General features: G+C 38.0%; 1 protein-coding gene across 10 annotated transcripts in view; it reads right to left on the bottom strand.

Moving 5' to 3' along the window:
• macf1a (microtubule actin crosslinking factor 1a) overlaps positions 1–24,237 on the bottom strand; it is a 604,319-nt gene that overhangs the window by 372,395 nt on the left and 207,687 nt on the right. For 9 of the 10 annotated variants that reach the window (XM_043717780.1, XM_043717784.1, XM_043717779.1 and 6 more), the window contains exon 2: positions 7,583–7,644. In XM_043717780.1, the coding sequence (XP_043573715.1) occupies positions 7,583–7,644 (62 nt within the window). Of the gene's footprint in view, positions 1–7,582; positions 7,645–13,400; positions 13,669–24,237 lie in introns of those variants that run through there. The other variant, XM_043717773.1, reaches the window with a different exon arrangement.

Consider the following 24,237-nt stretch of genomic DNA (forward strand, 5'->3'; position numbering starts at 1 on the left):
CTCCGGTTTCCTCCCACAGTCCAAAGATGTGCAGGTCAGGTGAATTGGCCATGCTAAATTGCCCGTAGTGTTAGGTAAGGGGTAAGTGTAGGGGTATGGGTGGATTGCGCTTCGGCGGGGCGGTGTGGACTTGTTGGGCCGAAGGGCCTGTTTCCACACTGTAAGTAATCTAATCTAATCTAATAACAGACCAAGACACAATTAGAAAACGGGACAGAAAACCAGCGGTTCACTGGAGGCTAACCAACTGAGACCAAACGGAACCTCAACCGAAGTTACAAATCTTGTCAAAAATCGCAAATGGAACATATATTTGAATATTTTGAATTGTTTCTTTAAATGCTGTTTCCCATTTTTTAAAACCTACATATCTTTTTACCTTAATCACCCTATTAGCCTCTTTCTTCATACCTATGCAATTAACTTTATTTAAATGCAAATCTTGTCTGGAACCAGAGTCTATTACTTTCAAATTGAACAAGGAAATCAGTTGTTCTATGATTACCATTTTCAGGTAGATCTTATATACAACGAGATTACTATTTACCCCTGCCTCAATGCACAATGTTAGATAGAAAACAACTTGTTTCGGTTTCAACCCATTACATATCGCAGGTGGCTGAATATTTTATTGCCTAATTTCCTTTCCATTGATAAAAGTTATGCTTACAGCACAACAGGGAGCCACTCAGCCTATCATGTCTACACTGGTCAAAGATGATCTGATGTCACTAATCCCATTTTCTAGCTTTCAGCCCATTGCTGTGGACACGATGGAAAGTCAGTATCTGAACACCGCTTAAATGTGGAGAGCTTCTGATTCAACCATCCTTTCAGGCAGCAAGTTCCAGGTTCTCACCCTCCAAGTTAAAAAAAATTCTCTCCAGCTGTCCTTTTGGCTTTTTAACCATTTAACGGTTATGGTTATTGAAACCTTTATTAATGGAAAAGCCAGTTTCCTCTACATCCTATGCTCCTCAAAATAGTATACAAATCTGTCAGGCCCCCTCTCAGCCTTTGCTGCTTCAGGGAAAAACAACCCAGTCTATCCAATCTTTCGTCACAGATCAGATCCCCCAGCATCCTGGTAAATCTCCTTTGAACTCAGCATCTCTACTACAATTACATCTTTCCTATAATGTAATCAGAACTGCACACAGTCCTCCAGTTTTGGCCTAACCAGCATTTCATACAGGTCCAACATAACATAGCTGAGGCAAAGAAGACAGGAGCAAACAAAGCAAGTGCCCCCATAGGTCTTTTTAACCATTTTATCTACTTGCCCTGTTGCTTTTGGGATCTGTGGATCTGTACACCAAGGTCCCTCCGATCTTTTAGTATTTTCCATGCTCTCAGTCTAATCCATATCCTTGAAAGCCCTCCAAGGACATTACCTCACACCTTTCCAAGTTGAATTATATTTGGTCAGTGCTCTGCTAGCAGTCCACTGATGTACTCCTGCAGCTTACATCTATCCTCTTCACTAATTACCACTGCCAATTTTCATGTCACCTGTGAACTTCTTTGTCATGCTCCCTATATGTAAGCTCAAATTATTAATAAACCAAACAGCCAAGGCCACAGTACTAATCCCTATAGAATCCCACTAGGAACAGACTTCAAATCATAGAAACATATTTCTATCATCATGCACTATGTCTTGACTCTCAAATCAATTTTGGTTCTAATGTGCCACTTTGCCTTGTATTCCGCATGCTCCTACTTTGAGCAGCCTGCCAGGAGGGACTTTATCAAGATTCTGGCTAAGCCTCACCTTTCTTTCAGTTTGCACACAAATATAATGTGTTTAAAGAGACACTATAAAGACGAATTCAGATACCTATGGTTAAAGAGACCAAGATGAAAGAACAGTAATCACAAGTGAGTGAAGCTCTACTTAAGGGAGCAATGCATTTAAAATTAAAGGCAACATAACATATAACCATTGACAATATATGCACACAAGAACAAATGAATATTCTCAAAATTCTGTTCTTTGCCTAATGCAAGTCATTTCAACAAATCATTTGCAGATGCAATGCAGTAATAATGTCAGAAACAGGTCTGCCTCTAATTTTGACCAGTTTATTTCTAAACTGTGAAATTTTCATACAGTTTCCATAGTTTTCTCATTTTCTAATATACAAGGAAGATTTTTAAAAAAACTTCCTCAAATTGCTCAGAGGCAAAAAGAAAACTGAACTACATATACTGGAAGTATATTCTTGAGCCAACTTCCTTCTTGGTCTGTATTGAACTAACTAATCTCTTCTGGGGCTTACAAGTCTTTTTATATTGGAATCATCATCTCTATGGAAGGGGGCAAAAATCACCACCTTAATTTGGTACATGCTGCTCACAAAATAGGTAGTGACAGATTTGGATTCAATACCCAGTGGAATAATGGCACATGAAGAAAGGATAGTCAGTTTCAATTGTCAAAAAGCAGTGAATATCCCTGAAAAAGGAGAAGCATGACAAAACCAGGAATGTGAAACAAAACTTAAGTGCAGTCTATTCACTCTCAAAACAAAGTAGTATAAACACAACTCAAGGGATTACAAGTTTAAACATCAACTCTGATTAACATGTAGTCGAGGTCAGCTTTAGATATTCTCAGAGTGCTCAACATAATGTGTTTTTCTTGTTCAGCCAGGCATGCACACCAGATACAAATGGCTGATGAAGTGCTCATTTGCCCTTATCCTTCAGTTTCCACCTGCAGAAAGAGCTACCTCAAATGATTTATCACTCTATTCCTGATGAAGGGCTTTTGTCCGAAACATCGATTTTGCTGCTCGTCGGATGCTGCCTGAATTGCTGTGCTCTTCCAGCACCACTGATCCAGAATCATTTACCAATAAGCTTGCCAGCAAAACCAGTTACTTGGACTACCCTTTTGGGGGAAAAAAAAGTCATCTCCTGCTATTCTCAATATGGAGAGAGCTATCCTGGTTTCATGAGCTGGAATGGGACACCTGGCCTGTCCTAGCCAGAAGTAAATGGCGAGCCACAATCACAAATTGATAGGTTTAAGAGAAAAGAACTGCATGTGTTGAACATGTATTCTAACAAATTAATGAAAACTCACTGTTTCATGACAGCTCATCCTTTCCATAAAAGGAAATAAGGAGTGATAAAGAAAATCCTAAAACATGATCGATCCACAGTTTCGATTCGGTAACATAGCCAGGGCAATTGAATGGTAAGAGAATTTGCTGTATTTGAGAGGATAAGTAGGGCAATCTGCAATTGCAAATTATATTGTCTTGTAAGCTAAAAGATAGTGACAGCAAAAAGATTAAACAAAAGAAAGGCTTGAAAGATACAGGATATTCAATTCCTGTGGTTAAGTGAACAACGTTTATCAAGCAATGCACAGTGACAATTCATACCTCTTCCTAAAATAATACAGTAGTTTCATATCCTATGGAAATGTCTGTGGTCACAGAATATCTTCGGGCAAGATAGTTTGTAAAGCTATTTAGAGCTTGGTGACGTGCTTTAGTGCTATTTGGGGTCCAGGGACATGCTGTAACGATCAGCACTTGTTCAGAAACAAGCCCTGAAAGCACTTATTAAAACCGTAGGACGGATTTAGGTTTGGCTTCTAATCAGGGGAACAACACTATGGAACAGGCTACAATGGAAGAAAGAGTCTTACAGCTGCTAGTGGGTGCATTAAAGGGAGAGTTCAGTTTTATTTTCAAGCCACAGGATAATCTTTGGATGAAGACAGAGAGAGAGCATGGAAGCACAACCACTCCAATTGGCAGCACTGTAAGGTGTTACGTCTCACTGGGGTAGCAAACTGGAAATCCAACCTCATTATTTCCAGAGTTGATGCACAAGTTAAAGGTTTTATCGAAGCACAAAAATTTCCCTATTTACCTGGCTGCTTATACACTGGCTAACTCAGGACATGGATCAGGGTTCTGTATCTAAGATTAACTATTTATGAGAAATTCTCACCACAGGTAAACAATTATCAATTGTTGGCTTATAATTCTACTTCTTAAAACTCTAACCCCCTTATAAAAATCCCCCAAAAGCCTCACCATGAACACACAGATTGACAACAACAATAAAAAAAGGCACTGTGGGTGAAAGGATAATGGCCTATGCTCAATGGCACATGCCCACAGGGTTCACCAAGATGATCCTTGTGCTTGCCAAGGCTTGCTGTACTTCAATCCCTCTTATCCAGGGATTTTTCATTTTCTTAGAGGAGGTACAGAACAACTAGTTCACAAATTATACAGCCTCTAACTTATTGGTTAAAAGCAGAGTTTACAGCAACAGGTGAGGGAAAATAAGCTAGCTTTCCCCAGGCTTCAGATATTTTCTACGACAAAAGGATACACTACTTCCCCTTCCAGAGGGCCGAAGGCTTCTGACCATATTGTTCACTACCATAACTTGTTTATGTACCCAGAAGCCAAACACAGTTATTAGCAGACAGACAGCTTTTGTTATCAACTGGTCACTACTCCACAAACCAGCTGCTTGTTGCCAACCAAATTCATACACTCCCCCCGATGCTACCTCATCGACATCTAGCTTACCCCCCAGTGACTGAACAAAGCAGCAGCACAAACAGTGTGTGTTGGTAACCTGATTGTAAAAAAGATTGCAGTAATCCCCACTGTACTTGCTTTTAAAACAGCCCTTTTTCATTTCAGACTACAATCCAAAACACAGAATAAAACTAAAAGGTCTTTACAAAAGGACACTACATATTTCCACAGACCTATAGGTGCCTCCCTTCAGCCAGGAGCTATCCTGTGGTCTGGGAGAGCTCAACTGCCAGGTGTTGACATGCAACATGGGCTAAATATGAAGCCAACCTCCCTTCTCAGGAGAGGTGAGCTACTAACCACCAGTCCACTACTATTAGAAAGCCAAAAGTGGGCAAATTGTGTTCAGATGGGAGGTTTGTTTTTACATCCCATCTTGACTGAAACCACCCAGTTCACTTTGGAGGGTTTAAAGTTCAGTCTACAGAGAGTCTGTAGGTATGACCTAGCAGCAGACACCATTAAAGGATTTTACTTAAGGAATACAAGGAAAAGACAAGTAGGGATGTGAGCTTAGTAATCAGCACCTGGAGACAGTCCTTCAAAATAATTACAATGTTATTTCGGGGTTAAAAATCATTTTAGGTACAGCTTTAGAGAGTCATAGAATCATGCAGCACAGAAACATTCTTCGGTGCAACATGCCCACACTGACCAGACATCCCAATCTGGCCTAGTCGTGTTTGCCAGCATTTGGCCCATATCCCTCTAAACCCTTCCTCTTCACGTACCCATCCAGATAAAGATTCTCTCCATTTGATACGGTTAATATCTTGGGAACATGTGCATGCAGGGAAAATGGTACTGAAGATCAGAATGGCGGAGCAAAATCGATAGGCTGAACGACCTATGCCAACTCCAGTTCCAAATGTTCCTACAAAGATACTTATGTCTCCAAGTTGGTAGTTTGTGTAACATAGGCAATTGCGTAAAGCATTTCACTGGTTGGGCATGAAGAAACAGTTTTGAAAAAATATAGAAACAAAGTAATATAATGTTACCACAGGTTTGTCCAAAAATTTTGATTGTGAACATTTTGAAGTTGTAGTCAAAAAGAATGGCAGATATTGGTCTAAATTCACTTTCTTTTTATAGAAAAGGTGCTTAGAAGACTGCTTAAATCACAAAAAACTTGTCATGTTCCCAGGTGATGAAATCTGGCTTGATGGATCATATTTTATTTTTTCTTTTGGTTGTAACAAGGTGGCCTTTTACTAAAATATAAACACACAATACTGCAGCTTTGGTTTTGATAATAGAACATGTTTTGTAAGTGAAATGAAAATAGAAAAACAAAATATTTACACACAACACATTTTAAAACTTGAAAACACAGTGAAATATAATTAAACTCAAGGACACTCCTTTCCACATACCACAGTGAAGTCCTTATTTCACATCTACAAGGCTTACATTGCTGTGGCTTTAATGCCCCATCTCGAGAATCCGATGGCCTCTTTCTATATTCTTCGTACAACTAAGCTCAGACATTCATAACTTCTAATGACCCCTTTGGGTTTTAATCAAACATTTTTGTTCTGGAACTTTAAATGAACTTTACATGGAGGTCACCTCCTTAAGAGTTCTAAATGATCTCAATTTCTCAGGAGCAACTGTTCTGCACATCCAGCTTCACCAACAACTTTTGTAAAACTGCCAAACAGAAAAGCATTTTTTCCAAGCTATTTACATCCTGCAATCCCAGAATCTATCTGCAAGCATGATGCACCACTCTTATTTTATTTGCTAGGGAACTCTCCCAAATGCAAACCAATTCCCATTAGGCTCCATGAATTATCCCTCAGTCTGTTTTCTTTAAATAAATTACCATATAGTTACAAAAACTCTTACAAGTCAATTATTAATATCATTCAAAGAAAGAGACCAAACTCTCTAGTACTAGCTCAAAATCCAAAGACATTTTTTTTTTAAAATATTCATTCATAGGTTGTGGGTGTCACCACTAGTTAGGCCAGCATTTTTCGCAAATCTCTCATTGCCAATGGAGGCGTAAGGGTCAACACACAAGTGGGTCTAGAGTCACCTGCATGCCACACAAGGAAAGGACTGATGTCTTTCCCTCAAAAAGATACTTGTGAACCAGATGGAATTTTGCAACAATCAACAGTGGTCACATGAATGCCAAAGGCTACCTTTTTTTTAATTCCAGATTCTTAAATCAAATTTCACCATCTGCTATGATAGGAATTGAACCTATGCTCCCAAAACATTTACCTGGGGCTCTGGATTACGAATCCAATGAGATTCCCAATATTCCATTTCCTCACCGATGACATTAAATAATGCGAAAATATATTGAAGTCATACACCCCTTACATCACAAAATGCATTCCAATATTTTAATGGTCATTGAAATGTGCATTATTTGATTTTTTTAAATGTTCAAAAACACAAAAATCTAGGTCTGATGATGAACAGCAATATAACCTTAAAGAGTCCAATTACCTTGCAGACCCTGAAAACCCCAGGTAAAAGACTCGCACATTATATACTCAGACAGATTAAATTTTTGCAACCTCTTTCAATCAGCAATTGTGACACCAATGTCTGACCAAAAATGTTTTGTCTTCTCAATCAATATCTCCAACAACTGATTAACTACTTTGCCATTTCACTGATGAATACGGACGTTGTGAATAAAGTGAACTGCCTTATTGGCATCAGCAACAAAATGTCTGAAATGTAGCAAAGTTGTCACAGTAATGCACCTGATGAATGTAAATCTTTCTAATGCAAGTCCCCTGTAAAATTTCACATTATACTTATTACTACAAGCAATATTGGAGGTGAAATGGATTTATGGAGAATGGTGGCAACATATAATCATTAGCAAGATGAAAATTTAGCACAGGAAAAGGTAAACAAAATGTTTGTGTACTTGTAAATGTTAGTGTAACTGTAAATGTTACTTATTGCTGCTAGATTGAAAATAGATCTAAAGCATAACAGAACCTTCCCAGAATGTTGCTATTAAATAATTTTACCTTTATGAGATGTTTGTTGATCCATTTTGTGAACGTCTTTTTCTGCACTCTGTCACGCTCATCTGTATAAACAAAAAAAAAACGTTACTTTACCCTCAAGTGATTTAAATTGCACTATTGAAAAAGCATAAGCAACAGATCCTTTACTTCCTCTACAATATCTTCTCCATAATAGTTACAATCAAATTAACTTAAACAATGAGGCACTGAAGGCTTCAAGTTAAAATATGAATACTGCTCAATTAACCATGGTCACTGCCTATTTCTATTTCACATTGTTGTTTTCCACAAAAATCACAGAAAATAGGTGTCTCAACTACAAAATGTTATTTTCAAAAAAGTATGAAATACCCTTCTAAAATAGGGTACAAAAACATTTAGTGCAGCCTACGTCTTTTCATATAGCTACACATATATAAATGTACCACATTAAATGAGAACACTTTTAATGTTAAACCCACAAGAGAATTGGGAGAGAAAAATTCAGATCTTCAATAAACGTTCATGCCTATTCCAAGTTTAATTCAGTAACTTATTTTCTTAAGCAAAAACGCTTTGGCATTAATTGAGAATTTTACCTAGAAGAGAAAGATAGCTAGTGCAGGCAATAGCAAGATCTCTCACCAATGCAGTTGAGTTCTACGGTTAGGTAAGATACAATATTAATGCTGCATAAAAGTTGTTTTACCTGGCATCTAGCTGGGTTACATCTGACTTAAGTGCAATTTCCATTCCTACCACAAAAGGTTACATTTAAAAATATTAATTGAAAACATACACGAAATAATTGGAAAACAAAAACTTATCACACATCCAACTTGTTACAAGTTGTTTTTAAAGAATCAGAAATTAATTGTAGGTCTTTTGCCATTTATATAGCTCATAAGCATAAACTATATTTGTAAAATAATCATACCTGCTTAGGACTTTCTCCTCAATTGTGATTATCTTCAATCAGTACATTCCAAAGTTAGCAAAAATCTAACAATCCACTTGTTATCCTTACTTACAAGCACGTAATTCACAACTAGACATAATCTAGGTTAATACATCCTTGTCTAACTAGCCTCACGCTCCAGCAAGACAACAGGCTTTATCAAGAGGGATGTCCATGTAAAATCCTCTGTTTCACAACAATCATATATACTGGACTACATATGAAATGGAGGAGCTAGTGTAGATCATAACCTGTAATTATTAGATGTGGACAACACTCGATGAATTTTAATTTTTTGTTGTGGTTCTGTTCGCCGAGCTGGAAGTTTTTGTTGCAAACTTTCGTCCCCTGGCTAGGCGACATCAGTGCTTGGGAGCCTCCTGCGAAGCACTTCTTTGATGTTTCCTCCGGTGTTTATAGTGGTCTGTCCCTGCCGCTTCCGGTTGTCAGTTTCAGCTGTCCGCTGTAGTGGTTGGTATATTGGGTCCAGGTCGATGTGTTTGTTGATGGAGTTTGTGGATGAATGCCATGCCTCTAGGAATTCCCTGGATGTTCTCTGTCTGGCTTGCCCTATGATAGTAGTGTTGTCCCAGTCGAATTCATGTTGCTTGTTGTCTGCTGGTCGTGTCATTTCGTGGCTAGTTGATGTTCTTGTATGCGGATTGTTAGCTGTCTTCCTGTTTGTCCTATATAGTGTTTTGTGCAGTCCTTGCATGGTATTTTGTACACTACATTAGTTTTGCTCATGTTGGGTATCGGGTCCTTCGTTCTGGTGAGTTCGACTGGGACAACACTACTATCATAGGGCAAGCCAGACAGAGAACATCCAGGGAATTCCTAGAGGCATGGCATTCATCCACAAACTCCATCAACAAACACATCGATCTGGACCCAATATACCAACCACTACAGCGGACAGCTGAAACGGACAACCGGAAGCAGCAGGGACAGACCACTATAAACACCGGAGGAAACATCAAAGAAGCGCTTCGCAGGAGGCTCCCAAGCACTGATGATGTCGCCTAGCCAGGGGACAAAACGTTTGTAACAAAAACTTCCAACTCGGCAAACAGAACCACAACAACAAGCACCCGAGCTACAAATCTTCGCACAAACTTTAATTTTTTTCCCAAAAGCTGGTAGTATAATATTTTGCATGTTGAAGCTAAAACAGTTCTCAGCACAAGAACTTTGAGAAAAAGGAACAAACCATTAGATCCAACAACTTGTTTTTGACAGATCAAAGGCCAAGCAAATCTTTTGCATTTGATCCCTATGGCCTAGTAACTCTTGGGTGCTTGCAGAAGATTGCACTTTACATGGTAATCTTCCAAAGCCCTGGCCCAGAACTGTAACCTCACATGTATGTACTCTTAACTGCACTTCATATCATTTGTCTTATAAGGCTTCACATCAGCTATACAGATTGTGACTGATAACTTTATGATCGATCCAATTATGATCAATCCAATTTTGATCTTCAAACCAAATAAAACTAGGAATCATTATTTAACATGTTTTAATCAAGAAAATTATTAACAATTTTTAAAAGGCTAATATGATTAAATCAAAAAGTCTTCAAGTTAAAATACCAAGAATGCAAATTAATAGCATAGCTTGAGCATTCATTGTACTAGGCCACAGGCATGTTCAAATTCTCCAAATTGGAAAGCTGATTGTTCATTTCATTTGGGCAATGAAAATTTCTATCTCAACATCTGCTTACTAAAGAGGTGACACCAGTACAACACTGGTCAATTAACCCAAACTCCAAGTAACATTTTTGATTTTACAGAAGAAAGTTTTATTTGTTGGATTAAAAGGTGGAACCTTGTACTTTTGCTTTATTCTGGAGATAAAAATTGACTGCAATCAAGATTGATATGGATTATTAATTGATTAATATGGTTTAAACCTCAAACACATACAACAGAACTGTTTTCCGTAGAAAACATTTAGAACACAAATTTCTCTCATGAAAATTCCAAGTAAACATTCCTTCACAACAAAACAGGTTCAAACAAAGTTTGAACAGAAGGGAGGTAAATGGATTTAGTGATGTAAGGAAGGAATTTCTGTAATATAGTCAGATATTATTAATCTTTTATAATTAGTCTTAGACTTTGTACTGTAACATGGAGTTCTAAGTAGTTTTGCCAAGAGCAATGCTTTACTTTTTCATATAGAAAGTTGAAATGAGAAAAGCAATGCACACCTACTTCAACGAAAGCCCAGAGCAACTATTCAGCAGACTGGAACTCATTTTAGTATTAAAGGAAATGGTTGTGCTAATACTTAAAAGCAAATTTGTACAAATTCCCAGGAGACACAATAGACCATCTGGACATCTTCAAAATACGATTTTGAACTGGACCCAAGGAGCCACTCCTGAAGAAGGGCTCCTGCTCAAAACGTTGATTCTCCTGCTCCTTGGATGCTGCCTGACCTGCTGCGCTTTTCCAGCAACACATTTTCAGCTCTGATGTCCAGCATCTGCAGTCCTCACTTTCTCCAAGTTGTACTACACCTGAAGAGAAGTCCACATGTTGCAAGCTTCCAAACTAGAAATGGTGTCAATTTATTTTGATTCTTGAATGCCATATTTGCAAATTGAAGGATTTAAGAATATTTGAAGAGACCAATCTTTATAAATCTCCATGTATATCAATGCACAAGTCATGCTGAGATAACAGAAAACCAATTACTGCATGTTAATCAATGTCCTTAAGTCAATGACTCAGGAAAATGTTACAAAATTGAAGAAACACCATCTTAATCTGTGAAGCTTAAGATAAGTTTAGTGCACTAAGTTAAAATTCATTTGGTTCACTGGAGCAAAGCAACAAGGGATTGCGGACTTCAATTGTATAATTAAAAGGAGAATGCTCAGTGGGGAATAGATGCCCATCTTTCGAGAAAAGGCCATGCAAAATGACAAACACAGAGTGGCATTGCAGAAGCCAAGGATCAGGCTGGCATGCTGACCACTTGTCAGCATTTCACATGCAGGTTAGAAAACAAAACTGAGCAAAAAAAGTTCGGTCTTTGAAGTTTTCTTCTTCAATCTACAATATTTATATTTTACCATTAAAAACTGTATATTCCACAGAGTCTTTGAAAATATTTTTAAAATTCTTAATCTTTCAGGAGTGATTACGGTAAATATTCCTTGTAAAGAAAGGCAGAAGCTTGCCTTTATAAAGGGGCATTCACAACCTTGGCCTGTCCAGAAACAATTAACAACCTATGATGTGCATTCACAGATTGTTGTAGGAAATATGGCAACAATTGCATATACGCAAGGGTCCACAAACAGTAACGTGATAATGACCAAATGTTGTGATGAGGAGGAATGAATAATGGCCAGAATGTTGTGGAGAGTACCCTTAAATCTTCTTCTGAATAATATCATGTGATCTTGTTCACCTGCATGGGACAGTAAACAGGCTTCGGTTCAACATTTCATCTAAAAAGTTGACTCTAGTGTGCAAGCTTAGGCCTCATGCTGATGCTTCTAAAGCAGAGGCTGAAGCAGACAGTGATATCACGAAAATTAAGAATGGCACAATTGGTCAAAATTAATAACATGTAATAGCCAAGAGTGTAGTTCAATACTGCACATTTTCAGCCATGCTCTCAGCCATCATAAAACTCAGGAGCTTGTTTAAAAAGCCTACAGAATGGTGTACTTAATATGCGCTAGTATATATTTCACAGCTACTGCAATCTGATTTTTACATATTTAATCTAATACCATTCTGTTGCATGCTCCCATTATCCAGAAATACTGGTGAAAACCTGAAACAAAGTTCAGTTCACAGTCTAGCCTCATTTTGTATGTTTTAGTTGTAACTAAATAAACAACAACACAAGACAAATTGACAAACCATCATTTTAAATATCACAGATTATACAGAGATTCGTCAATTTCTGCAGTGATGTGTTATTCAACATTTTCTCATGGTGTCAACCACGAGAGTGACTGCTATTAAGTGCTATAAGAATAGCACTGTTTGAATAGTCTGTTTGAACAAAACTGTATCCCAAAATCAATGTCAAAAAAAAGGTAGAAGCATGCTTTTTCTTTTACATAACTAAACATCAACACAACCCAGTTTTTAACAAAATATTTTCCTTTGTTTCCATTCAGTGCCCCATTCTATTTAAGGTAGGCAGGTATTTATAGAAACTTAACTGTCAAGTAGCTCAAAACAACAGAACAACTAAATGTCTTATTTTTCACATTTCCTCCAAGTGAGAAGAAATGGTTTGCCCCAATCACCAGCTACAGTTACCAGATTTAAAAAGTCACTGCCCATTATGGAGAAATTGTTGGTACAAATCTGCTCTTCGCTATTACTACGCAAATAGGATGCGCTTTCCAAGCACTCATCTATGAAATAAATGAAATTCAATTTCCATGAGTGAATACACTATTAGGACTTAGAAGAAAAAAAAATTACACTACTTTGTGATGTGATGTTTGACTGACCACTTGTTTTAGTGATTAGAACAGGTAAAGGAAATATTAGTACTAGAATGGCAAACATATCTTGTACATTTTAATGAACTTTAATCTTTAAAGTTCTCAATACATTAAAAGGGATGAAGTAGTCATTACAGTCATGGTTTTAGATTCATAGATCAACAGCACAACTAGAATTTCACATGTGGTATGGGGGGGGGGGGGTGAGGGGAAAACGGTGAACATTAAAGGAAAAAAGTTACCAGCACACAATGCTACCATTATAAAAATGTTTACCACTGCACAGTTTAAGTTGGAAAGACCAATAGTTTTCTTTTATTGCTTGAAATATAATAACAGCTTCATGTACAATATTACTACGGACTACAAAATTTAAACAAATAAATCATACTGACCCATGCAGCACATCAAGGAAACCAGGCTTGCATTTAGCTCCCTGTCATTACTGTAGAGACCCCATATTTTACCAGCACGTGTAGCTGACATTATGCTTCGTTCCCGTCTTGAAAGTTTGAGGCCTTGAAGCACAACAGAATGCTGTTATGATGCAATGAGCCAAGTGTAATATACAGTAGTAGGTCGTGAACCACTTCCTGAAAAGCTAGGATTTCTCCCAATGTTCTGATACCTTAACAGTCTGCAAACTGCCAACTCAAAGCGTGCATGTGTGGCTCATTGCCATTCATATCTGTTATGGACATGCATACTTTGAATCCAAAGATCAAAAAAAAAATTCTATTGATTTAAGACAAAACGAAATTATAGCAACAGAGGCAAATAAAGTAAGTCTCTTAGTAAAAAGATAAACTGTTGTTTGTATCTGTGCATTCCTACAGCTTTTGTATTGTCTTACAAAGTCCAGCCAGGCTTGTTTCAAATCATCCAGTTGCCAAAAAAAAAACTGCAGTCAAATTAAAAACTGAAAAGAACTGATGCATCTTCTTTCTTCACCAGCAATCAATTTTCCAGTGACCCATATTACTGAACTGAATCAGATATACAGAAGGCACTGAAACATACGCAGTCTGAAATCATTTCCCTTTTTCTCTTGCTTCATGTTGATAACATGCAGAAACTGTTCGGAGCTATAAATATCTTTTGCAGCTTGTGTATTAGCCAGGGAGCCTTTAAATCTAGTACAGCTATAATTTTCTCCTGTATTCACCTGCTACTGCTGCAATATCTGTGCTGCACTGCTTCAAATAAACTGTAGATCAATCTCCTTAAAACATGGCAGTCTAACGTCATTTCCTCAAAGCTGAAAATGATTCACAGAAATAGAGGCAGTGAATCTAACGGAATGAGCTAAAAACGAATAAAAGAAGGAGCCCTTGTGGTGTCAGATACTATGCCGACAGAAATTACCAGCGGACATTTTCTACCAACTTCTCCCTTGCTCTGCCCACACCACTCCATCCTTCTCATGACCTTCTACCCCTCCCCCCCAAACCAGATGCTACTTCCTTCAGTGGTGTTAAGGCAGTGAAGACAGTAAACTATCATTCCAGTTTTACAATTCAGTCTGCCCATTAAAAGCAAAAGGACATAAACAAGCAAGAAACTTTTTTTCTTAAATAGCAATCATTACAATTTCTCTTCTGAACACAGATGAGCAGGATCTAAAAAGTTACAGGGTCCATCTGCTTCAGTTTAAAATTTAAAAGAAACTCAGATCCTATACTTGGTATCCAACAGTCTTCAAATCACTACTTCTGCCTAAAATTCTAACCAACTCTTGAATTTTCCAAGATAGCTACCGCCAATATTTCCATATACTCATTCTACTGTTTGGAAAAGAAAAAGTTTATGATAATTTAGCTTGGCTTTAGATTCCCAGTTTTGGAGCTCAGCGATCTCTAATCTCAAGGATCAGAATACAACTGTAATATGCTAACCAGAAGTGTACAAAGTATTTCAGTTAATGAACAACTGATTTCTAGTTCACTCTCTCCTTCCAATAAGTCCTCATTCTATCAGTTTGTAATTTCGCATGGCATTATTCATTGTTTCAGCACACAGGTACCTTCCGAATCCATCTCCTGTGTTGTGTCCTGCTTATTCGTATTACGTAAAATCTAGACATTGCAAGAAAAACTTCCCAATCTAGCCCAATCACTTTGCGTTGTGTTTTTGCACCAGCTATTTTTCCCACCACTCTCCCCAGCCAGTTTTCAATATTTAGCAAATTGAAAACTTTAATTGTATTCCCACTTGCAAAGCAGTGAAGTACAATGCAACTAATAAAAGTTGTTGGTCCACTGTGATGGAGCACCTTTTACGCAGTCACTTAGTTTTTTGGACAGAACCAATGTATACTCCACTTTGAGATTTTGCCCTGCTGCATCCTATCCTTTACCTTTAGTGTTGCAAAAAGCTTCACTAAACTCTATTCATTTGGTTTAAAAAAAACTAAATTTTCCAATTGAAATTTTAGCAAAGTTTCAGAATAGCTAGGAAATGCCCTCAAGCATGATTTTATCTTAAACAAATATACTAACTCATTTTGCATCTCCATATGTTATATGAACATATAAATTAGGAAACGTTGAACATTCAGCCAATTATACCTACTCCACCCCAAGTGCATCCATTGCCAAACAACCTGTTTTCAACTAAAAAATTTAAAAAACTGAATGCTAGAGATCTGGAACAAAAACAAACTGCTGTGTACGTTCAATAGGTTTAGCAGCATCTGCTGACAGAATGCAGAGTTAAATGTTCTGAGTCTGGTGACTCTTTCTACCTACTGTCAGTTCTGAAGATGTGTTATTTATGTTTAAATTGGGGTTGGGGTAGGGGAAAAGAAGGGATGAGCAGATTGGTGGAAAACAAAAACAAACTTCAATCACAGAAGGTGCAACCTTTGCCTGTTTTCCTCCTCCCACCTCACTATCCAAGGCTCTAGACATATCTTCGAGATGAAGCAACAATTTACCTGCACTTCATTCAATCTAGTCTATGGTAGTCGCTGATGACAATGTGGTCTCTTCTACCCTGGGAGCACAAAATCTAGACTGGGGGACTGCTTTGCAGAACACCAACATTGTATTGTAAAGATGACCCCAAGCTTCCAGTTGCTTACCAGATCAATACACCGTATTCCTATACCAACATTTCTATCACAGGCTAACTATAGTACTCCAGTGAGCCTCAGCACAAGCTGGAAGAACAGCATCCCATCTTTCCCTTAGTAACCCTATAGGCTTGAGGAGTCAACATTGAGCCCAATAACTTTACAGCCTGATCAATTTCTTCCATGTTTTTCTTTATCAACCCCACACCATGGCCCTGTCATGAAATAGGTTGGTTTCAACACAGCCAAACCGTTCTCTCCTATTCTTAGCCTTCAGTATCACTTATTCAGCTGTTCTTTTACCCTGGCTTCTATAATTCCCTCGCCTGCCTACCCCTTTCATTTTGTGCTCTCTCTGGGCTCCATCTCCACCTATCTTCTCTCCACACCCTCACTTGGTCTTCAGCACAAATACCATTTTTTGCAAGCTGTCAGTTCTCATAGAAAGTCACTGGACTCAAAATGTGAACCCTACTTTCTTTCCACAGATGTTGCTAAACCTTGGGTTCCTCCAGCAGTTTTCTTTCTACCGCCATCTTAAATATACTCTGAGCCTGCAACAATATCAGCAGAAACTTAGCAGATCTGGCAGCAGCTATGGAGAGAGAAAAAGAGTGGTAATGTTTAGAGATTGTTATGACTTTCCTCAAAGTCTCCAGTTAAAGGGAAATATACTGGACTTGAAACTAGCTGTTTCGCTCTAAAGATACTGCCAGACCCAGAATTTCTCTAGTGTTGGGGCTTATTTCAGATTTTCAGCATCCACAGTATTTTGCTTTTATTCAATGAGGCTGCCTCCACTACTGTCTAAGCCAGGGAGTTCCAAAATTGCACAACCCTCAAAAGATTCACCTAATTTCTGTCCTAAATGTGAGACTCCTAATTCTGAAAACAGTGTTCCCTATCTCTGGACTCACCTATAAGAGCAATCATTTTTCCCAGGTTGTCAGAACCATTCATTCAGAATCTTATTTTGATCCAAGTCATTCCTCACGCTTAAACTCCAATGAAAGCAAACTTGGTCTGTCCAACCTTTCCTCATCAGATAACCTGCATATTCCAGGTATCAAACTAGTAAGTCCCCTCTGAACCACTTCCTTAAATAAGGAGATCAAAACTCAACACAATGTGAGATATGGTCATATCATTGCCATGTCGAACTGAAGCATAACATTCTTACTTTTATGTTCAATTCCTTTCATAAATAAAGGAAAGCATTTCATTAACCTGAGCTATCTGCTGTACGCGCATTAATGTTTTGTGGCTCATGCACTGGAATGCCCAGATCACATTGCATCTCAGAATTCTGCAGTCTCGCTATGGTGAGGGAACATTCTGCTGTTCATTCAGGATGATCTTCCGTGTACAATCTACTATAAATACTAGCCCCACTAGCTCATCCCAAGTTAGATCAAAGCAAGATCTACTTTCATCTTCATACCATTCTTACCCAATTCAATCAAGCCATGCAAGTAATTAATGCAACTTGAAGCCAAACCTTCTACTACATGCCTATTATTTTTTTAAAACTTATGCTGCAGTGCACTTCTCTTTAGATTTTTCTTGCAAAGTCAGTAATATGTAATGAAAATGATAGATCTGTTCTCCATATTAGGACAGCATGAGAAAATGTACAATACATGGAGTTGCAGCGGAGAAACAGGCTATCCCATCCAACTGGTCTCGGTGCAAGCATGTGTCCCCCATGTGAGCCTCTCATTCAGCCTATTTCACCTAATCCAAAGACCATAAACAGAATTAGAAGGCTTTTTGAATTGTAATGCAGATTTGAAGGCAATGAGGTAAATGATTGTTCAACCATGAACTAAGTTCCACTTTCTTGCCAGTTCCCAGTGAACCTCTGACTTAATTGTAGACTCTTATTTCTTTTCCCTATGTATTTATCTAACTTTCCCTTAAAAATGTAATATTTTAAATCATACCTATTTCAGAACCACTAGAAAATTGTGTTCATACCAACATCCCAAGGAAGTGCAATAGATTTCTGACTGAATTAATTTGAACCAATTTCCCAAAGGTAATTCTACTTTGTCATAGTAAGAGGAAATGTGATGGTGTAGAAAATGGAATTTACAGTAAAATGTACTTAGAACATTTGGCACATGTAGGGTTAAACTTGTATTATTTGCCAAAAAAAAGAGTAGAGGTGGTAGTGATGCAGTGGTAAAGTCACTGCACAATCAAGTAATCCAGAACTCCAGACTAATTTTCTACAAACATAGGTTTGAATTCCACAATGGCAATGGTAAAATTTGAATTCACAAAAAGTCTGGAATTTTAAAAAAAGCTAACCTAATATAAACCACCTAAATATATTCAATTGCCATAAAACCTATCTGGTTTACTAATGTCCCTTAGGGAAGGAACTCCACTATTGTTAAACAGTCTGGCCTACATGTGACTCCAGACATATGCTGTCCTAATAAAGAGAGCAAGTCTATCATTTTCATCACGTTCTGGATTAGTGGTGCTGGAAGAGCACAGCAATTCAGGCAGCAACAGAGGACAGGCAAAATCCGAGGACAGGCAAAATCCCTTCATCAGGAATAAAGGCAGAGAGCCTGAAGCGTGGAGAGATAAGCCAGAGGAGGGTGGGGGTGGGGAGAGAGTAGCATAGAGTACAATAGGTCAGTGGGGGAGGAGATGAAGGTGATAGGTCAGGGAGGAGAGGGTGGAGTGGATAGGTGGAAAAGGAGCTGGGCGGGTCGGACAAGTCCGGACAAGACAAGGGGATAGTGTTGAGCTGGAGGTTAGAAACTAGGATGAGGTGGGGGAAGGGGAAATGAGGAAGCTGTTGAAGTCCACATTAGTTAAGCTGACTCTTAACTGCCCTTAGCGCAACTACAGACAGGTAATAAATGCTGCCAAGTAAGCAAACCCAGATCCAATGAATGAATTTAAAAAAACCATTATTTAAGCTTCAACTACTACATATTGCTTTCATTGTCTGCTAACATTTGAAGCAAAATCACTGGTTTCAATTTCAGCACAGCAGCTCAGTGGTTAGTACTGCCACCTCAGTGCCAGGGATGAGAGTTCGGTATCACCCTCTGTCTGTGAGAAGTTTGCACATTCTGCTCATGTCTGCATGGGTTTCCTCAGAGTGCTCCGGTTTTTTCCCTCAGTCCAAAGATGTGCAGGTTGGGTGAATTGGCCATGCTAAATTGCCCATAATGTCCAGGAATGTGCAGGCTAGGTGGACAGGCCACAGAAAATGCAGGGTTATAGGGATAGGACAGGAAGGTAGGTCTGTACGGAATGCTCTTCAGAGGAACAGTGTGAATTCAGTGAGCCAAATGGCCTGCCTCCACACTGTTGGGATTCCATGATTCTATGAATCCATGTTCTTATTCAGTGGAAATTCAAATCAAATTAATCAACAGAGAACAAGTTATAAAGCTGTCTTTTTTCCAAGGCAAGTTATTTTCCAGGGAAAGACGTAGAAAATGGAGGCATTTCCTACAACCACAGTCATTGGCCTTTCTGCAGAAAAAACACAGCTACTTCCACTTGTCTTGTGCAATTACAGGCACCATGGATAGTGAAGAAGAAACTGTTAATGGATACTTTTGAGAAACTGAGGGTAATAAAAGGATGATTTCAACGTGAGCAGATGGAAACTGGATTTTTATACAAGTCACAATGAACTTTTAATTACCTGATATTATTTTATAGTTGTTTGTATTTATATCCCTTCCTAAGTTAATTAAACTTCTAACAATTGATCAATCTGTTTCCAACATCCAGAAATCTGCACTATGGACATTAACCTGGAATAACTTTTATGATAAACAATTTCAAAGGATTACACTCTGAACCCCTGACCTCACTTTCCATCTGCTTAACAGAAATGCTGGGAACTTAGTTTTTAAAATATTGGAACATTCAAATCTATATCTGTCTAGAAATTGACATTCAAAAGATGACAGAGCTCATTTCATTTTTAATTTAGCTTGAGCAAGTAGATGGCAATGACTGCAGGTTGTTTCCTTTTAAGAATGTTTGGACAGAGTAACTGAAATTTCAAATTTCCATTTCTCTTCAGTTTAGTAACTAAAAATACAAAATGTTGATCAGAATTATCATCTTAACTGGAGGGTCACTAGTCACGTATTGCAATTATCAGGCAACCCAACTCATTGAACCAACATCCAAGATTCAAAATGGGAATTTTCTATGGAATGAAAACAATTCTCCTGATTTTACCATTATGATGAACTTAAATTATTTTGAAAACCAATTTCTAACAAGTTAAACAAATCCTCATCTTAATATAACTCAGTTAAGATGGATTTAAGAGTGTGCTGCATCTAGGGTTTCTTAACATCAATCAGAAGATCAAACTTTGGATCCTGAGATACTCATTTAATTTGCTCATCTCTGGTAACCGTGCACTCTGGGTGTTGCTAATTCAAGTATTTGAGAAATTCACCAGCTTGCACCACCTGATGTCTCTCTAGCGATAAAGCTACACTGGCAACAGAATTTTCAAGAAAAAAGTCTAGAGTGCACCGCAGATGCTGTGAAAGAGGATGCATACTTAAATGAGGAGTTTTCAAGGAGGTAACAAATAGCAGCAATGAATGAGGGGGAATCTTTATTCTGTTCAATAAAACACGACATTCCATTCTGACCGGAAATACTCTAACAGTTCAAAGAGATTTGAATGACTTTAGTTTCTTTTTTTAAAAAAAATCCATACATCAGCAATATGGAAGAATTCCAAATATTCAAACATCTCAAAAATGATTTGTACTGCAGTATTAAAGGGATTTGGTTTAACAATAGATTTCTTCAAAGATTCATGTTAGTCAAAGTGGAAAACAGAAATCCTCCTCCTCTTTGCCTGCAACATAAAAACCATGATCCTCCACATCCCATCAGTTCCAAAGTGGAGTCTTTGAACTTGAAATGTTAACATCTTTCCTTAGATGCTACCAGACCAGAGTTTCTCCAGCATTTTGCGTTTTAATTTCAGACTTCTAGAATTCATAGTATTTTGCAATATTCATATAGAAATAGAAGTCAATATAATTCTTTGCAGTTAGCTTGCAATGCGCATCGATCACCAAGTGTTTAGCAAAACAATGCGAATACCATAACATTGATGGGTAAAACATGTTGATTCACGATGCGGTTTTCAAATCAAATCATTGCAAATAAATCAATATCTTGAACAAATTGACTTTTTGTCTATTTATTTAATTAATTGCAGAAGCAGCAAATCCTCATGATATTAATGTGGGTCCAGTCTGTTCTGATATAATGTGATAGTGCCGTTTCTGTGCGAACTCCCATTATAAGAAAATCGCATAATAGCAGCACCATGTAAATCAATGGGACCAGAATCACCTTATAGCCAATACAGGTAATGCAAGTTCACACTCTACAAATAATGGTCTAAGTTCTTCAATCACGTTATAGCCAATTCGCGATGAAGAAATGCATGTTATAGCAAAACCAACAATATTAGCTTCACAATTTATTAAACTTGGGTGTGTCACCTGATACCATAAGCACCCAGAATGCCTCAAGCTCAGCTGTGCACATAAAATTCAGTTTTCTCCCATCCTTGATCTTCATTACTTCTACAAGCTATTCTTTTAAGCGACATTATCATCCTCATTATTCCTTTCTTTTAAAAGCAAACTAAGCAATGGGTAAATAAAAGGCTCTTTCTAAAGGGTCACAAATAATCATTTTCAGCACTGGCAGTATCAGCAACTAGATTACATTCCTACTGACTTTATGTGCATTCTAAACATTTAAGAAAACAAAAGATTTATCTTAAAAATGAAGGGGAGTAATTGATCTGTGTTTTCAAATTTCATTCCTCCTGCTGATAATTTTAGCAAAACAATTTGGTGACTAAGTTATACCAAACTGACCATTTTTTAAATTTAAGTAAAACTCATTGGGGAATTATTACAGCACTAAGTTGTTCTGCAAAAAAAAGAGTATGAGTTTAAGCCAGTTACATTAAACACTATGACGTTGCAGTACTGCAACCCCATTCCAAATGAAAAAGATTTTTTCCTCATCTCAGTTCACGATTAGTAAATTTCCGATTAAGCAGTGAAACTTCCTTTCAGGCAAAAGAGTGCAATAACATTGTGAAGGCAAGATTTTTAAAAAGTTTATTTGCATGATTAATCTCCTGCTCCATCTGAATCATGCACGACCAAGTGAAGAATACTCACCTTCTCTGCCTGTGTTTTGACTATGAAAGTACCAGACACTAGCAATGCTCAGAAAATGCCCAACAATGAAGAGTACAGGCCCTAGCAAGGAAGAGCTAGGTACTGGCATTTCTCTCCCAACACTGCTTTCTGGAGTTGCAATGAATTCCTTTCTGTTGATGCGTTTCTGTACCACTTAAACGATAAATATGTGAGCTCTTCAAGTGAATAACCACAGAGGTTTCCTGTACTCACAGATATCCGGTATTTTTAAAAATTATTTTTGAAGAAATAAAAACTTGAAAAAGGTTAATTAGGTTTTAAGTTAACTTGTGTTGTCATTACATCCTAACAAGTTTTCACAGATTAGGAGCACTTTGTCTTTACTTGCTGCTGCAGTCAGCAGCTGACGCATTTTTCTTTAGAAGATTTCTGACAGTCATGATTAGGTCATAATCCAAATTTTCCACTTGGTTATTACCAGCCTCACTGGGAGGTTGATGATCCACCAGATGAGCAGAGTTTAAAAACTTGTAATCTAATACAGTTTATTTCCTGAACTTGTGGTTTGTTTTGCATTACGTTCGGAGTTCATTTTGTAATTAACTACCCTTAACATCCTTTCCTTTGGCAGAAACTTAAACATAGTCAACACAAAATGCATTTATATGATGTTCATCACAGAACAATCTTAAGGACCTCTGCAGAAGAATAACTTGTATTTCTATAGTGCTTTAATGCAGTAAGATGCCCCAAAGTGCCTCACAGGACCATTATCAAACAAAGTTTCACACTAAGCCACAAAGAAATAGTATTAGCATGGATGACTGAAAACAGAATTGAAGAGGTATCTTTAAGGGGTGGGATTGATCAGCAACTCAGTCGGCTGGAGGTCTTCTTTGTGACAGAGAGTGATGCTAACAGCATGGGTTCAATTCCCTTAATGATTGAGATCACCAGAAAAGGTCCCTCGCTTTTCAACCTTGCCCCTCACTGGAGGTGTGGCAATCCACAAGTTAAACAGTCACCAGTTGGTTCTCACTGATTAGAGAACAGCTTTGGGGCCCTCTGCTCTTTACAATGCCCCACATAAGAGGACACAGGTGGAAAAATTGAGCAAGGGAATTTCAAACTTGGGGATGAGACAGCTAAAGCCAGAGCTGCAAAAGCTTGGCTTTCTGCAACTCAGGACATACAAGCTTCCAGAACTGTCAGAGCACAGAATTCTCAAAAATGTAGAGCTCAAAAAGGTTGCAATGTTCAGGAGAGGAAAAATCATTTTGGAATTTGAGACATCATTGGTCTGTGAACTAATATGACAGGGGTGACGGGTCAGGATTTTATGCAAGCTAGCACACCAGAATTGGGAAAAAGTATGAGTTATTGGAGAGTGGAAGCTGAAAAGCATGTTGGAATGATGATCTGTAGAGAGGAGCAGATGGAGTTAGGTGAAGCCATGGTGAAAAGCTGGCAAAAGGCTTTGATTTGCTTTGAGCAGATCGTTACTAAGGGATGTTATGGAGAAGCATTTGTTAAGTGTATACAAGAAAATTTTCTGATTCAGTATGTGGATAAAACTAGAGAAGGTGAAAAACTTGATCTACTCTTGGGAAACAAGGCAGGTCAAGTACTTTGGGGCCATCAACCATAATTCTATTAGTTTTAAAAGTGATGGAAAAAGATATTCAGGATCTAAAAGTTGAAGTTAGAAATTGGAGGAAGGCCAATTTTGATGGTATTAGGCAATAACTTTCAAAAGTTGATAGGGGGCAGATGTTCACAGGTAAAGGAATGGCTGGAAAATGGGAAGCCTTCAAAAATTAGATAACGAGAGTCCAGAGACAGTATGTTTGTGTTAGGCAAGGCTGTAGGTGTAGGAATGCTGGATTAGATTAGATTACTTACAGTGTGGAGACAGGCCCTTCGGCCCAACAAGTCCACATTGACCCGCCAAAGCGC

Source organism: Chiloscyllium plagiosum, chromosome 27 (genome assembly GCF_004010195.1).
Source record: "Chiloscyllium plagiosum isolate BGI_BamShark_2017 chromosome 27, ASM401019v2, whole genome shotgun sequence".
In the NCBI taxonomy this organism is placed as follows: Eukaryota; Metazoa; Chordata; class Chondrichthyes; order Orectolobiformes; family Hemiscylliidae; genus Chiloscyllium; species Chiloscyllium plagiosum.